The 17266-nt window shown below is 45.0% G+C and overlaps 1 protein-coding gene across 5 annotated transcripts in view; it reads right to left on the reverse strand.

Moving 5' to 3' along the window:
- Positions 1-17266, reverse strand: part of ARHGAP25 (Rho GTPase activating protein 25) — a 93437-nt gene that overhangs the window by 59568 nt on the left and 16603 nt on the right. Inside the window, exon 1 of one of the 5 annotated variants that reach the window (XM_013996090.2) lies at positions 10265-10310. The exons of the other annotated variants lie outside the window; for them this stretch is intronic. Coding sequence (XP_013851544.1) covers positions 10265-10295 — 31 coding nt within the window. The 5' untranslated portion in view covers positions 10296-10310. Of the gene's footprint in view, positions 1-10264; positions 10311-17266 lie in introns of those variants that run through there. 5 annotated transcript variants of the gene reach the window in all.

A 17266-nucleotide genomic window follows, 5' to 3' on the forward strand; every position in this document is an offset into this window, starting at 1 on the left:
CAGATGCCGCAGGTACAGCCATAAAAAAGAAAAAGAAAGTAGATTCCCAGGGGCAGGAATTTGTATACATTTTTTCCACCAATCTAACCACACCTCATAGAAGAGCATCTAGCCAATTGAAGTTTCTCAATAAATGTTTTTGAGTGAATAAAAATAAACATTTTAGAGAGGAATGGGAGTCACCATCAGGCATTTTGTATTTGCAACAAATGTTGGCTGATATGCCCATCTGTAGGACTTCTAGATCTGTTCTCTTGTGGCCACTGAAGCAGAGCTGGCAGGGAAGCTAGAACCCCTGATGTAATAATGATCCACACCAACAGTGATTTATTTAGCGGGTCTTTCCCTGTGCCAGCCACCGTGCAAACACGCTACCAAGTCCATTCTGGCTTGAATGCTCATGCTACCTCTTCATGGCAAGTCCCACAGCATCGTCTCCATTTTACCGACCGGGAACTGGAGCTCAGAGAAGTGAAGTGATTTGCCCAGTGACACGGCCAGAAATCTAATTTCCAAGCCCAGTATTCATGCCCAGGCCCCACAGCCCACAGCGAGGGCCCATTGCCTGGTGGTAAGAGAGGCGCCCAGACGGAGACAGCGAGGTCAGAAGGTACAGGGTCAGGCCGGAAGAGGAAGTGAAGGGGAGGCGTGTCCCTCTTCCTCGCCCCGCCCATCGTGGGAGACACCTGCCTTGGCCTCCACCCACTTGGCCGCAATGTTAGGTGCAAACCACTTTGTGCTACTTTTTTTCCGTCCCACGTTAAGCTCTGCAAGGCTCAGCGGGCCTTGATAAAAGAGTGAAACCTCTCTCTATATAAAGTATTGATATAGTACTGAAACCTCCAGCCCACCACCGAGGCTGCGCTCACACCCCGACAGGAAAATGGACATATTAGGTAGTCCTGCCATGGCTTCCCTGCTCTCTACACAAGCTGCTTCGAAGAGAGGAAGAGACGGAAGGATCCTGACCCAAGCCCAGTGGAGCCGAGGTGTGGGAAGGAGGAGCACAGAGCTACGTCCCCGGGTGCCCGACCCCTCGGCCACAAGGCAGCTCACAGCCGGCCTCCCACCCGGGCTGAGGAGGGAGGACGGGAAACAGCAGGCCCATAACAGCTGCCTCCCAGGAGATAGCCAACAGGTCCACACCATTGCGTACACCACACATACACAAACACACCCCACCACCACCCCCATCACACATGCAGTTATCAGACTGTGGAAAGGCTGGCCCTCCTAGAAGAAAATTAGGTCTTTTAACTTCAGGAGCCTGCAGCCCACTTTCTTTACCCATCTTCTCTTTTCCTTCTCCAAGGCAAACTGACTTCCATTTTAAACACCCACCATTCAGAGGGAGGGGAAAATTTGAATTTCTTTCCACTTTTAAAACCTGGCATTTAGGGAGTTCCCCTTGTGGCTCAACAGTAATGAACCTGACTAGTATCCATGAGGATACGGGTTCAATCACTGGCCTCGCTGCTCAGTGTGTTAAGGATCTGGCATTGCTGTGAGCTGTGGTGTAGGTTGCAGATGCAGCTTAGATCCGGCTTTGCCATGGCTGTGGTGTAGGCCAGCACTTCAGTTCCGATTCAGCCCCCAAGCCTGGAAACTTCCATATGCCAAGGGTATGGCCCTAAAAAGGCCAAAAACAAAACAAAACCTGGCATTTAGGGGTTCCTGTTGTGGATCAGTGGGTCAAGAACCCAACATAGGATCTGTGAGGATGCAGGTTTGATCCCAGGCCTCACTCAGTGGATTAAGGATACAGTGTTGCCGCAAGCAAGTTGCTGCATAGCTTGCAGATGCGCTTGGATCCTGCAGATGCAGCCCTAAAAAAGAAGAAAAAAAACAAAAAAACAAAAAACAAACCCTGGCATTTAAACTTCAGGATAAATTTTATCTGTGATTACTCTCCTGAATTTTTTTTTTTTCAATTCTAAGTTTCTTTTCTTAACTTTGGCTTGAAAAATTTTGTGCCCCTGCAAAAAGTAACAAGATTTAAGACTGAGGACAGCCTAGGGGCTTGCTCTGGGCACCCGGAATTAAGTCACACAGGAACTGCCCAGGACTCTCACCGAGAGAAAAATTTACACAACCTGATTCAAAGAAATATCTAAAGTAGTTCCCTGAATACCTGCCTCAGACCCAGGAATTGAACAGGCTTAATTTTCCCATGTTCTTTAATTTAGCTCATGGAAATTCATTGTTCAAGTAAGCCTTTCAACTAAAAAGCGCAAGTTCTGCTTTGCAGAAGGACTTAGCATGCAGAACTGTGTCTTTTGCAGAAAGCAGTAAAAACGTGGTCTCTGTAGCATATGAAGGAGAGAGAGAGAATGAGAGAGAGAGAGAGAGGCTCCTGGCTTTTTGCTGCTTCTTTAGGCTTGCAAGGTCTACACTGCAGATTCATCCACTCGACCTAGGCTGACTCGCCAGGGCCACCCCTCTGGTGTTTCCATTCTGGAGCTCTCCTGTTTCTTAGGAATTTAGAGAGCAGCTGCCTCTGCAGGGTGTGTGTCTTCATCCGTTGCGACATTTCACCGGCCTCCTCTGCCAATCTTTGCATAACAGGAAGCCAAGCACAAAAACAAGAAGCCTGCAGAACTGTGAGTGCTTCCGACCAAACACTGCTCAGGGCTGCCTCCTCCTCAGCTCACGGTGAAGTGGAGATGTGGCAATCTGGTGGCACAAGCACCCCAGCACTGTGGCTGCTTAACCAGACCCAAGCTAACTGACTCCCCGGACGTGGATGTCAGGAAGGACTTCATCGCAGATGGCAGCGGGACATTGGCTCTGTAAGCTGTGCTCATTAGTAGAAGTGTTGACCCTTCTGCTGTCAACGCCCATCATTGGTTCTAGGTCAGAGGTTTTGCTTAATTACTAGCGTTCATGGCTAAGTAGTGCATTTGAATGCTTGAAGTATTTGCATTTTATACTAATAAAATAAATCCGTGGCCCCAGTATCTCAGAGCAGGTGATCCAGCCAGGGCAAGGGCCCGAGGGCTGATACCCCTGATCAAGCACTGGGCCTTGCCGAAGCTACAAGCCATTACCCAGCCTGCAGCTGTCACTCCAGTCTGTTCCTAGGGCCTTCCTTGATCCTTGCGAATAGGGATTTTTAACCTTACAGTTCGACGAGTGTGAACAGTGAATGATTCTTGCAGTGGGATGGGCCTGACACACAAGGCGTAATATCTCTTACTCTACCACCTGATGAAAAGATTCTATTAAAGAGTGAGGCAATTAGATTATGGACAGAGGATACCTATAAGTTATTAATTAGTTTCATAGGTTTGATCAAGCAATGTGTCTAGGAAATAAAATGTCCCTGTTTTTAAAGATGCATACTTCAGCATGGGGAGTAACATTACATAGTGTTGGGGATTTGCTTTAAAGTATCTCAGCAAAGAAAAGAAAAAAAGAGAAAAAGGAGTTCCCGCTGTGGCGCAACAGGATCAGCAGTGTCTCTGTAGCTCCAGGATGAAGGTTCGATCCCCAGCCATGCACAGTTGGTTAAAGGATCCTGTGTTGCTGCAGCTGCAGCGTATAGGCGGCTACTACGGCTCAGATCTGATCCCTGGCCGAAGAACTCCACATGCTGCAGGGTGGCCAAAAAAAATTTTTTTAATTAAAAAATGAAAATAGAGAAAGAAAGCAAAGAGAAAGATAAAGCAAGTGTGACAAAATCTTGATAATTTTGAATTTCACTAACAGATACACATGGCGGTTCATTATACTCATTCTCTATGTTGGTATTTGAAATGTATGTAGAACTGAAACATCTTTTTCAAGATTCTACGAGGTTTTAAACATTAAATTCTATAAAAAGAAATAAAAAGAAAAAATACATTCAGTTGGGCTTCATTTTTTTTTTTTTTTTTTTCACACATCAGCTATTGCCCTGAACTTCAACTTGCTTGTTTTTCCAGGCCTGCATTTCCAGACCTGTTAGTTCTTTCTCCGAATGCAGCCAAGTGATGTTACACAGATGGTCCACCACACACGTACGCATTCCCTCCCGGACAGATCCTGCCCCTCCGTTTCCCCGGCGCTGTCACTTTATCAGTTAATGAAGGGGAAGAACCGAGGGACTCCTGTGCTTCCAGTTATGGATAATATTTCCTGCAAAGTCAGTTTTATACTCAAACTCTTAGTGGTGGTGATGATCTGTGTGCGTACATGGAGACACATGCTCACGCGCATGCATACACGCATGCACGCATACACACGTGCACGCACACACGTATAGAATTCTCCAGGGTTGGGGACATCCTACCTTGAAAAACCACTGTTGTAAGGAAGGCAAAGAGACGTTTGTCTTGCGTGACACTTCCTCCAGACTGGGTGTAATGTCTAGAACATCTGAGGCTTAGTTTAAGCTCAGTGGAAAGAATGGAGAGACTGATTATCAGTGCTTTCAATGAACAAAAGTTGGAGGAAGTGCTAGCCCATAGGCTGCAAGCCTGGTCAATGGCCAACACTGGATGGGAGCCCCTCCCCCCAGCCCTGCAGCAGTCTGGCAGGTGGCCTAGAGCAGTGAGTGGGAGGTGTCTCTGATTGGGCATCAAGAGACCCAGGTTCAAGTTCCAGCTCAGACACACACCAGCTGTATTGTTTTCTTGGCCTTTCTGAGCCTTCATTTTCCTATTTGTTAAGTAAAAGGATGGAACTAAAGCATATGGAATGCATTTCCAGCTCTAAGTATTTTTTAATTAATTTTTTTGACTCTAAATTTTTTCAGTTGACCTATAAAACATTGTTCAGCCTATTACTATGTCCTGTAATCCTGTTTTTTAGGTGCAGCACGTCTAACTTGATTTGCCAGTCTAGGCTAGACTCCAGTTCTATGCCGCATCTCTAACGATAAATTAATTTAATTGATTAAGAAAAATGAATTTGGCCAAAGACATAAGCTGGGTGACTTTAATCAAACACAGATCATTTGGCAAGTGCTGGTTAGAGTGTGAATTTCAATATTAGGCTAAAGAAGATCCCCTGAGAAGTCCCAGTAATGATACAGGGTAGGAGATAGACAGACAAAAACCACTGTAACTATAACTCGAGGATTGACAGTTCAATAGGCTTCGTGAGCCGTTTATTCTGGGGTGATACCTAAGCTCCCAAATATTACAACCCACCCATCATCTTTCTGAATGTATCTGTCCAGCTCTACACGAGGCTTTATATATGGACATCTGCAAATACATCCATGCATTTTCAACCAAGAAGCTTTCTACTCATCTAGTTAAGGCGATAATAATGTGTGTATTTTAAGTTTATTTGCAAGGATACTCACAGTGACACTGTTGTTTAAAAAATGTAAACAAGTAGAGTTCTCTTATGGCTCAGCGGGTTAAGGATTTGATGTTGTCACTGCACCAGCTTGGGTTGCTGCTGTGACACAGGTTTGATCCCTAGCCCAGGACCATCCACATACTGTGAGGGGAAAAAAATGTAAACAAGTAGATGTCCAACAACATGAAACTGGTTGAATAAAATATGGCATCCCTATGAAGTAAAATCCTATGGAACCTTAAAGATAATGCTTTACTGAGTTACAGTGACATGGGAAAACGTTGAATTTATGCAGTTAGGTTTAAAAACTGCTTATGCCAAAGCAGTATATACAGAGTGACTCCATTTCGCTAAAAAAATATACACATACATATTATAGTGTAGGAAAATCGTAAATACCTCTGGTGTAGAACAGAAAAACATAACACAAGATTCATATGACAGACACCAGACCAGTGTAGGATTATAGGTTATTCTCCTGAGAGGTGGGAATATGGGTAATATTGTCTTCTACCTGCTGTCAGTTTTTTTTTAAAAAAAAGGAAAAGCTATTTATAAAATTTCTATGTCAACTTTTTCTTCACATCTGCAGGCAGAGTTTCCCAATTTAATAATTTATAGATTTAGGAGTTCCTGTTGGGGCTCAGTGGTTAACAAATCTGACTAGGAACCATGAGGTTGCAGGTTTGATCCCTGGCCTTGCTCAGTGGGTTAAGGATCCGGTGTTGCCGTGAGCTGGGGTGTAGTTTGCAGACACGGCTCAGATCCTGCGTTGCTGTGGCTCTGGCATAGGCTGGTGGCTACAGCTCCGATTAGACCCCTAGCCTGGGAACCTCCATATGCTGAGGGAGCAGCCCTAGAAAAGGCAAAAAGACAAAATAATAATAATAATAATAATAATAATTTATAGATTTAACATAAGTCAGTCAAGAAAGAATTGACTAGGAACTGGGAGTTCCCTGGTAGCCTAGCAGTTAAAGGATCTAATGTTGCCACTGATGTGGCTTGAGTCACTGCTCTGCTGAGGGTTGGATCCCTGATCCCTGGCCTAGGAACTTCTGCATGCCGCATGCAGCCAAAAAAAAAAAAAAAAAAGAGAGAGAGAGAAGAGGAAAAGAAAGGGAGGGAGAAAGGAAAGAAACTGACTAGGGGGAAACTGTTCCAGTGTTAGGAAGAATTTCCATAGCCTAAACCAAAGCGAATCCAAAAATTTTTAAACAGAGCATTTCAGAAACTAGATATGTCATGTCGGGCACTTCAGGATACAACATAGAAATATCCTTTATGACATATCAGGTCGGTATAGTTTTGCTTAGTATTATTGTCATTAACAACAGTAACTTCTGCTGGTCTCAGTGTCTACATTTATAAAATGCGGCAGTTGAACAGGATGCTTGCCAAGGTCCTTCTTGGCTCCCAAATTGTTCTACTTTCTGTCTATGAGCATTCTCTGCAAATACCATAATGTATGCAGAGGATACCCTTAGAGGAAAGGGGACCCCAAATGAGGGATTTATTACTTGGGAAAGAAAATAAGAAAGCAAGCCCTCAGGAGGGGGGTTAGCACAGGTCAGGGCTGTCAACAAAAACAGCCCAGAAACCACAGAACCTGACAAGTTCCTTGGGGCTAAAGAGAAGCAGACCTTGGCAGGAGAGAAGAGGCAGCAGGAATGCCTGAGGGAGCCCAGGGGGTGCCCAGGGAGCCCAGGAAGGAAGGAGCCCCGGGAATTCCAGGCGTTTGACCCCCTGGTGTAACAGCCCCATTTCCAAGTGTCCATTGACGGGATCAAAGCGTGACTTCCGTAATAATAAGAGGAAATGCGAAACAAAAGTAAAACTAAAGAAGGATGCTCTCTGGGTGCTCTTTGCGGAGAGGAGGATTTCTGGAAGCCGGAGCTTAGGCAGGACCAAGTCACAGACCAGTGTCTGTGGGAGAGCAGTTGTCTGTGAGAGGGGGGTGGTCCCCAAAGAATCTGCACCACCTCCTATGGAGGGACCTCGGCGCAGCAGTGCTGGGGGCGTGGGCAGCAGGAGGCCCCAGAGCCACTTCTGGGAGTGCTCGCAGCACGGAAGCCTGGCTGGGCACGCTACACTCTCGCCAGCTTACTCCAGGTGCTGCAAGGCCCATCAGAAAAGCAAGGGGGATCCTGTCTTGCTGGCTCCTCACCTGGGCCACTGAATCCGTGAGCGGACACTTTCCACCTAGCCTAGGGCTGCCCCAAGAAGAAAAAAAAGAAATTCTCCATGAACAGAGAATTTAGGGAGCTGAACTCTCTAAACTGAATGCTTCTTAAAAAGCTACACCTAAGCTGACCATGCCACCCAGCAATTCCACTTCTAGGAACCTACTCAGGAGAAGTGAAAGCACATGCCCACAGATCTCACGGCAGCAAGTGTTCCCAGCAGCATTATTCGTAAAGATCAAACTGGAAACCATCCAGAGTCCATCAACTGCTGAATGGATGAACACAATTTAGCGTAGCTGTACATGCAACGCTGCCCCCAAATAAAAAGGAACAAAGTACTGACCCGTGTTAGCACCTGGTGACCCTCATGCCATATGAAAGAAGCTGAATGCAAAGAGAGCATATTGCAAAGGCATACATAAGAAATGCCCAGAAAAGGCAACATTATAGACAGAAAGCAGATCAGCAATTGCCTAGAGCTGAGGGTAGGAGCAGGGACTGACTGCAAATGGGCAAGGGAGAACTTTCCGGAAAGATGAACGTGTTCTAAAAATGGTGATTTCTTTACAAGGAACAATTCCTAACTCATTTTAGAAAGACCATTTTAAATAGACCATAAACTTCACAAAGTCAGGGATTTGCCTGTTTTGTTTTGTTTTTTGTTTTTTTTTCACTCAGGTAACCCAAATGTCTAGAATACTCCAGGAATGCAAGGATATTTCAAGATTAGGAAAACTATTCAATGGTTTGCTGTAGCAATAGGTAAAAGAACTGAAAAACCATATATTTTCAAAGGATTGTGAATTTACACTTGACAAATTTCAAATTGATTTATATTACAAAACTTATTATCAGGAATGGTATGGTAAAGAATGTCTACCTTGAACCAAGAGGAGGAAGTTGAGAGAATGCTCTACATTGCCAAAAATTCAGCTATTGGAGTTTCTATCGTGGCTCAGGGGTAATGACTAGGATCCATGAGGACAGGTGTTCGATCCCTGCCTTGCTCAGTGGGTTAAGGATCCAGCATTGCCATGAACCATGGGGCAGGTCACAGACACGACTCAGATCTCACATTGCTGTGGCTGTGGCTGTGACTGTGGCTGTGGTGAAGGCCGGCAGCTGTAGCTCCGATTCGACCCCTAGCCTGGGAACTTCCATATGTCACAGGTGTGGCCCTAAAAAGACAAAAAAAAAAAAATGACTACTGAAAATGGAAAGAATCTTCAAGAAAACTTCAAGAAAGTTCTTAGGAGCAGGACCAACTGTTTGGTGTTCAGCTGTGTAAGGAAAAGTGATGAAGTTCAAGTGAGACATTTCAAAGACACAGAAAATGACACAGCAGAACAGCTCCGACACTTCTGCTGTAATTGAGGATCACAGTGGAATGTGTGAACATTTCCACTGCTGTGACATTTTGCAATTCTGCTAAAAAAATTTTCGAGGATTAACAGCAGAAAGCAATCTAAAATGCATGAAACATATTCCAATAGAAAAAAAAAAAAAGTCAAGGTTTTGCTTAGAGCTCCTGATAGGGGAAATCATTACGATTTTACTTTTTTGTAAAATAGTATTGTTTGCCAGCTTTTCTAGCCACTTTAGCCGTCACTGTTCTTGAGTGAGGCTTCGAAGAAGGCAGAATTTCCCCTGTGACTCTGCCTGACATCCTGCAGTGCTATTTCCTCTTCAAAGCTGTCAAACTTTATCAGCTGTCTGAAAAAAAAAAAAAAATGCTCTGGGGGTTTCCCTATTATCACCCAAGGTCCTCACAAAAATGTCAGGATTTCTTTTGTAAGCATCTGTCTGATGGGGGCATCCTCGGCAGGTGGACACAGACATTCGCCCTGACCCCCCTCTCTTCAGGGCTTGCCACCCGTGGACAGGTCTCCCAGCCTCTGCACCAAGCCCTTGTTGCCCATGGAAGAACTAGGATATCACTCTTTCTTTTTTCCTTATCCATTTGTTTGCTTTTAGCCGATGGCGGCTGAAGGACAAATGAAGCCTTAACGTTGTAGGTGCAGAAGCAGAAGCAGCAGGAAGCCCAGGGGGACAAAGAGGAAGCAGAAGACGGGGAACCACGCATGGGTGACAAGGGTGATCGATACCGTGATACACAGGATTTGTTCCCAGTTCCGAGTCCAGCTGCCCTGGCTCACCTTAGAGCATAAAAGACCTCTTCGAGGTGAAAAATCTCTTATAATGTTTGTGTTGGGCTTGGTCACAAGGAGTTGGGTTTTGTGCATAAACCCAATGTATGTGCTAAATGGAGATAAAATAACTGACGTGCTTTCTAATGACCTGGCATGGGCTACAGTCAGAAAAAAAATAGTAAGCATCTTAAAGTGGAATTTAAAACAACTAGAAGGAAGGATTTGCTTCACACCCTCCAGGATGGATGATGGGATTTTTTTGTCCTTCTCCTCCCTAGCACCCACCCTTCCCCTCTTCTGTTTTCTCGCTTTTCCTTACTTGTATCAACTCTGAAATGAGAGGTCGTCACATTCAACCCAAGGGAACTGGGAGGAAGCTGTATCCAGACTTAAGAATAGGCCCTAAAAACATCTGTTCCTTTGACTATATGGAAAGATGTTTCAAAACACAAATAAACACGGCTAATTAATTCACTTAGACATTCAATCCCACCAATACACAGCGCAAGCTTCGTTATACACAGGAGGGGTGTCTTTGGGGGGAATGAGTGTCCAGAATGCCTTTTTCACTGGCAGAATTCTGAGAGAGAGCCTCCATCATGACATTCGGGAGGGTTTGGCCATAAAAATAGCACTCACCGTTCCAATTTTGCAGCACTTTCCTCTGCATGATAAAAATTACTTTGGAAAATGTGACTTCTGTGATCTCTGGGAGGCGATCTGGAAAGGGCGGGGCGTGGGGGGGGTGCTGCTGAGGGTTCCGAGTGACACAGGAAATCTGTGTTTGTAATGCTTAAGTGTGTGGGTGTGTTCACGTGGACAGTGCTAGAGCGGAAACATGAGAGAAAATGTTTGCAAACCGTTGCAGGCGGAGCTGAATGAGAGACTCAGAGAACCTATACAATTTTACAAGCACATCTGATACCCATGGAATATCTTGCTCTGGAATTATCAATAACCACTCAACACCTAAAAGCACAATCTGTAAGAGAAAAAATTGACACTGGCTTTTGTCAACATTAAAATCTTTTGTTCTTTGAAAGGCTCTAAGAGAATGAAAAGCAAGCCCCAGATTGGGTGCAAACATGGGCAAATCACACATCCGACAAAGGAATTTTAGCCCCAATACATAAAGAACTCTAAAACTCAACTCGAAGTAAACAACCCAATTTTTTTTGGTGGGAAAAATATTGCATATATATTTTTCTGAGTGAAAAGATGCCAAATATCATCAGCCGTTAGGAACACGTAAAGTAAAACCACAGTGACATACTTTACAAGCGTATTCGAATGCCTAAAATAAAATTTTAAAACAAACTAGCAGTATCAGAGACAGGTAAGGATGAGAGGCAAATGGAACTTTCAAGATGGCTGGTGGGAATACGAAATGGTACAGCTACTTTGGAAAACAATTTGGCAGCTTCTTGAGTTCCCCCTGTGGCTCAGCAGGTTTAGGACCGATGAGGATGTGGGTTCAATCTTTGGTCTCGCTCAGTGGGTTAAGGATCCAGCGTTGTCGCAAGCTGTGGTGTAGGTCAAAGATATGGCTTGGATCCGACGTTGCTGTGGCTGTGGTGTAGGACGGCAGCTGCAGCTACAACTCAACCCCTAGCCTGGGAATTTCCGTGTGCCCCCAGCTGCAGCCATAAAAAGAAAAAAAAAAAATGAGCTGTTTCTGAGGAAGTTGAACATCCACTTATGATATGACCCAGCAGTCTCACTACTCAAAATTTACCTAAGAGAAATGAGACACTATGTTCACACCAAAACTCGTAGGCACATATTTATAGCAGCTGATGTATCATCTCCAAAAATCAGACGCAATCCCAGCGTCTTTCAACTGATGCATGGCTACATCCATACAGTGGAATAATACTCATCTGTTAAAAGGACAAACTATTGATACAAGGAGCAACAGGGACAGATCTCAAAGGATTCTGCTGTGCAAAAGAAATCAGACTCCGAACAGACAGGCTGCATACCGTACATCTCCATTTATATGATATTTTGGACACAGAAAAACTATAGGGATGGAGAACAGATGAGGGGTTGCCCAGGGTTAGGCTTGGTCAAGAGGGGTTGACTAAGAGGCAGTCTTGGAACCCATCTAAGTTGTGGTGGTTACCACATGACTCTTGGCATTTGCCAGAACTCATGTAACTGCAGACCAAAGCAAATCCATTTTACTAGAGGTCCATTTCAAAATAATTTCTTCATCTGCTCTCATTTGTTGCATGTTTGTTACACACAACCACCTGATCTCACTTCCTCCTGACCTTCAGAAGTTTCCATAGCTAATGTAAGTTCTGAATGGAAAAAACAAAAAGCGACTTCTCCCATGCCACAGTGACTTGGGGGAGGTGAAGGGCCTCAAAAAAAAAAAAAAAAAAAAAGCATGGGAATGGAGGAAAGACCAAAATATCAAGCTAAGTCTCCCCAGATGGTAAGGGAGTAGGATCCCTGAGGGGCGGATGGTTCCCCTTCAGAAGCTGGTCTGCCTCCTGACATGCCGTCCCCAGCAACAAGCCCACACGCCCTCGAACAGGGTCTGACCAGGATCCTCCCCTGGATGATTCTTTGTGGGGTCCCAGGCTAATAAGGGAACACAGCCAGGGGTGTTTCCTTCGGCCAACACCATCTCCTAATTCCAGTGCTGCTGGGTTTTAGGACAACGAGGGAGAGCACAGTAAGAGGTAAGTTGGCGAGGGAAGAGGCTGGAAAGGGAGTTCTCTTGGGGAAAGTGGTAGAAAGCCCATCAGGCAGTGCTCAGGAGAGCTAATTATCCAGGCCTGGTTCTGCTGCTAACTTGCTGTGTCCATATTAGAGCAGTTCACATAATTTACCCATGTTTTATCATTGTCTTAGGAGACTTTGATGGTGGTAGGGTTGGGTGCTTCAAGAAACAAGAAACGGACTCTGATAATAAATAAAAGATAGATGATGACAGATAGATTGATAGATGTTACATACATATACACATAGACCAATAGTTAAGAGTTCCTGCTGTGGTGCAGCAGGTTAAGGATCAGGGGTTATCTCGGCAGTGCCTTGGGTCACTGCTGAGGCATGGGTTTGATCCCTGGCCTGGAGCAGTGGGTTAAGGATCCGGCATTGCTGCGGCCGTGGCATAGATCGCAGCTGTGCCTCAGATTCCATCCCTGGCCCTGGAGCTTCCAAAAAAAAGCAGTCAGGAAAAAAAAAAAAAAAAAAAAAAGTCAGTGATTCTTTTTTTTTTTTTTTTTTTTGCCATTTCCTGGGCTGCTCCCATGGCATATGGAGGTTCCCAGACTAGGGGTCTAACCGGAGCTGCAGCCACTGGCCTACGCCAGAGCCACAGCAATGAGGGATCCCAGCCGCATCTGCGACCTACACCACAGCTCATGGCAACGCCGGATCCTTAACCCACTGAGCAAGGCCAGGGATTGAACCCGCAACCTCATAGTTCTTAGTTGGATTCGTTAACCACTGAGCCACAGTGGGAATTCCAAAAAAAATCAGTGATTCTTAACTGGGGAGAATTTTACACCCCAGGGAATAGCTAGCAATGTCTAGAGATATTTTGGTTGTCACAACTAGGAGGGCTGCTACAGACATGAGGTGGAAGGGGTCCAAGGCTGCTGCTAAAGAGCCCACAGTGCACGAATCAGCAGATCCCACAGCAAAGAGCACATAGCTGCCCAATGACACTAGTGGTGAGGCTGAGAAACCCGGATGTAAATATAGATCCATACATACATGTCTGTACCTAATGCATGTATGTGCATGTGTGTATAGCTTTTTAAAGATAACCTATTATTTCAAAAAAACTAAGGTAATGTTGGGGAAAAAATCATGACTCAGGATGATTAGAAATCCAGGTAGCTTGTGCAAGTTTTGAGTTCTTTGCGTTCAAAGGCCTTCCACTTAGCGCCCTATGATTTGCAGTGTTCAGTTGGCTGAAATGCCCCCCAATGCCCCCAAATGTCCATTTGCTGTGAACTTTGGGCTGAGAGAAAAACTAGATGCAACTTGAGTCCACCCTGCCAGAGGGCAGGTTTGCAAAGGCCGGGCCTATGACCACCTACAGAGATGGGCGAGAAGCCAAGAGGAGGAACTGGGAACACGGCCTCCAAGGAGGTTATTAAATGTATCTGTAAAGTGATGAGGAGGCCATCTACCTTCTAGAAACCTACCATCAAATAAATGACTGTGGGCCTTGGGTCCCTCAGAAGCAGAAATGACAGGTCTTTTCCTTGAAACAGAATTCATCATCTTTCTTTTTTTCCCTTTTGCCCTCGCAGAAGAGTTTGTGGTTTTTATGCTACTAGAGAACAATCCGAACCCTAACCTATGCTCCCCAGTTTGCACAGATGATTCCATGAGCTTTAATAAGTTTTGCTTACTTACGTCAATCTCAAGTTTTATCCCTTTAGAGCTGTCAGGATAGGTGAGGTAATTTTGCCACCTGAATTTATATGAGATGACAGAAAGTACAGTAAATCCCTGTCCCAACACCATAAGTGGGGGTCCAAATCAGTCCACTACAGCACAGGTCTTGTTATATGGAAGCTAATGAAATGGCACAGCAGCTTTGAACCTGCTCAGGCCCCAGAAAGCTTCAGAGGTCTGGCTGGGACAGCAGACCCATCCCAGGCACGGCTGGCTGTGCTGCCCTCTGGTGGCCACAGTCAGCTACAGCTTACACATCGATCACCAGGATGTGGTCCAGGATGCCAGGACCTGCCTGTCAGCAACAAAAAGCAACTCTAGGAATTTCCCAGTTAGTGGCACCATTGTATTGTCCCAGGCCAGGAACAATGAGCCAGTAAAAGGCAGTGTACTAGGGGACCATGTGGTGGTTCCCTACCACTCAGCCTTCTCTCCCTCCACCTCTCTCCACACATCACATCCAGAAAATACTTTTGGGCAGGACAGAGGATGTAGCCATGCAGCTACTATATTGTGTCTAATTATCACAGGGTTCCTTACTGAGGGGTTTTTCAGTGCTTGGAAAAATAAAACAGTGGTGTTAGCCTTTGTCAGATCAGTGGCCCCGTTGAGAATCTGCACATACTCATATAATCTTTCCTACAATTTTGGGAAAGTCATGGGCTTACTGAAGCCAGTCCAGGACGCAGAGGGAAGGACAATGAATACTAGCCTGACAAACATGTTTTTTGGGTAATACATGTACAATGAGCAACTGTGAAGCCATTTGGAACAGAAAGAAAATACAGGGATAGGCAAGAGAGAAGGAAGAGGACACCTATGCCAACTGGAGGAAAACAAGCCCCTCACTGTCCCTTAGAATGTGCCACATGCCCATATGGCTTGTTAGTCATGGTTAGTCATCCTGTGTATCTCTACCTTCTCTTTTCACCTTTTTAAATTTTTTAAAAAAATTTTTATTAGAGTGTAGTTAATTTACAGCTTTGTGTCAATCTCTGTTGTACAGCAAAGTGACCCAGTCATATATATATATACACACATTCTTTTTCTCATACTATTTGCCATCCTGTTCTATCCCAAGATACTGAATATAGTTCCCTGTGCTGGACAGTAGGACCTCATTGCTTATCCATCCTAAATGTAATAGTTTGCATCTACCAACCCTAGACTTCCCGTTCATCCCACTCCCTCCCCCTTGGCAACCACAAGCTGTTCTCTATGTCTGGGAGTCTGTTTCTATTCGTAGAGAGGTTCACTTGTGCCATATTTCAGATTCTACATACAAGTGATGTCATATGGTAATTGTCTTTCTCTTTCTGACTTACTTCACTTAGTATGAGCATCTCTAGTTGCATCCATCTTACTGCAAATGGCATTATTTTATTCTTTTTTAGGGCTGAGTAGTATTCTATTGTATATATGTACCACATCTTCTTTATCCATCCACCTGTCCATGGGCATTTAGGTGGTTTCCATGTCTTGGTTCTTGCAAATAGTGCTGCAATGAACATAGGGATGCATGTAGTTTTTGAATGAAAGTTTTGTAACATCGGGTGTTTAACACTTCTGCGTTTTTCGCATTCCCCTCTGGCTTCCATCCAGAGTATTGCTGGCAAACCAGCAATGAGGCTTGAGTTGGGAGCGAGAAGACAAGGTGGGATTAGTTCAGCACACTCACCTCCTGAGTGAGCCCTGCAAGCCCCACTCCTTAATCCCTTTGGAATGAGATACTGTGACCAAGCAAAAGCATGGGAAAAGAAGTGGTCCTTAAATGTGGGGTCTACAAAGTTATTCCAAAAATAAAGCCTTTAGCACACCCCACAGGCAATTCATGCCCAGAGTAGGGGAAGCAGGTATTGGCCACACTCACAGCAGCAGATCCCAAACTTTGCCAGATATCAAGACTACACCCCTTGCCAGTTATATCAAGATCTCTGGAGTAAAATTTAGGAAGCAGAATTTAAAAACAAAACAACAACAACAGATTTAAAAACTCCAACCAGCAGCCAAGTTTGAGAATCAATGATTGAGAGGATGAGTAGGAAAGACGCCACTGGAGAACTGATACCACCTTCACTCTTGAGCCCTGGGGTAACTGCTCTGATGATTGAGGAAACCATCAAACGCAGGCACTGGGGACCATGCAGAGAATAAACTCAGGACCGTGAGAACTGGAGGCTGGACAGTGGTTAGGAGGTCAACGAGGATCTGCAGATAAGACAAGTAGGTGGAGCTGAGATACAGATAGGAGAGACAATTAATAGGACAGATATACACTTCTTGGGGAGGGAGGAAGTCTGGTCAAGAGGTCAAGGTCTGGCTCCACAATGACTTCCTACCTGGGACACAAGGTGAAAGAACATCAGGCCAACAATATAATTTGTGGTGCTCAGTACAAAATGAAAACATGGGGCCCCTTGTTCAAAAATAATTAAGAATTTCAAGATGGTAACAACAGAGTGCTTAACCAGGGGCAGGAGACTTCTGGGCTGGGGACTTGCGTGGCTGTCCAGGCCGCACACCCAAGCAGCCAGCCCTGAGAAGAGGACCTCGGCTACTTGATTGAGCAGGAAGGAGTGTACAATGAAGATGGTGCTTGGAGAGAGACACACTCAAAAAAGAAAGGCCACTGGGTGATGACCCTGTCTCTTTGAAGGACCTACAGAAGTGCTAGCTGGGGTTATGGTGGGAGATCTCCTACTGGTCGATGAACTTCTCGTAGAACATTTTAATGGCAAGAGTGTTCCCGAGGGCTCTCATTTGTTCCGGCGCTAACTGACTGCTGGGGAGACAGCGGAACCAGAGATGGTGGAGACGGTGGAGACATGTTTGGTGAAAGAGTCTGTGGAATGGGCTGTTCTGGGTGCAGAAGATGTTAAGTATGGTGGGCAAACTGCAGTGGTGACATATGACAATTTATCTATCAGAGTTCAGTGCAGGAAGTAGGAACCGCCTTATAAGGATTTGGGTGCTTATAAGATATCTGGCGGCATAAAGAACAGACTTGTGGTTGCCAAAGGGGAGGAGGAGGGAGTGGGATGGATGGGGAGTTGGGGGTTAGTAGATGCAAACTATTCCATTTAGAATGGATAAGCAGTGAGGTCCTACTGCATAGCACAGGGTCCGTACAGTATTTTGGGAGAGACCATGATGGAAGGTAATATAAGAAAAAGAATGTTTGACTTTTCTTACGTGTATGACTGGGTCACTTTG

The sequence above is a fragment of the Sus scrofa genome, chromosome 3, assembly GCF_000003025.6.
Source record: "Sus scrofa isolate TJ Tabasco breed Duroc chromosome 3, Sscrofa11.1, whole genome shotgun sequence".
NCBI classification, from domain to species: domain Eukaryota; kingdom Metazoa; phylum Chordata; class Mammalia; order Artiodactyla; family Suidae; genus Sus; species Sus scrofa.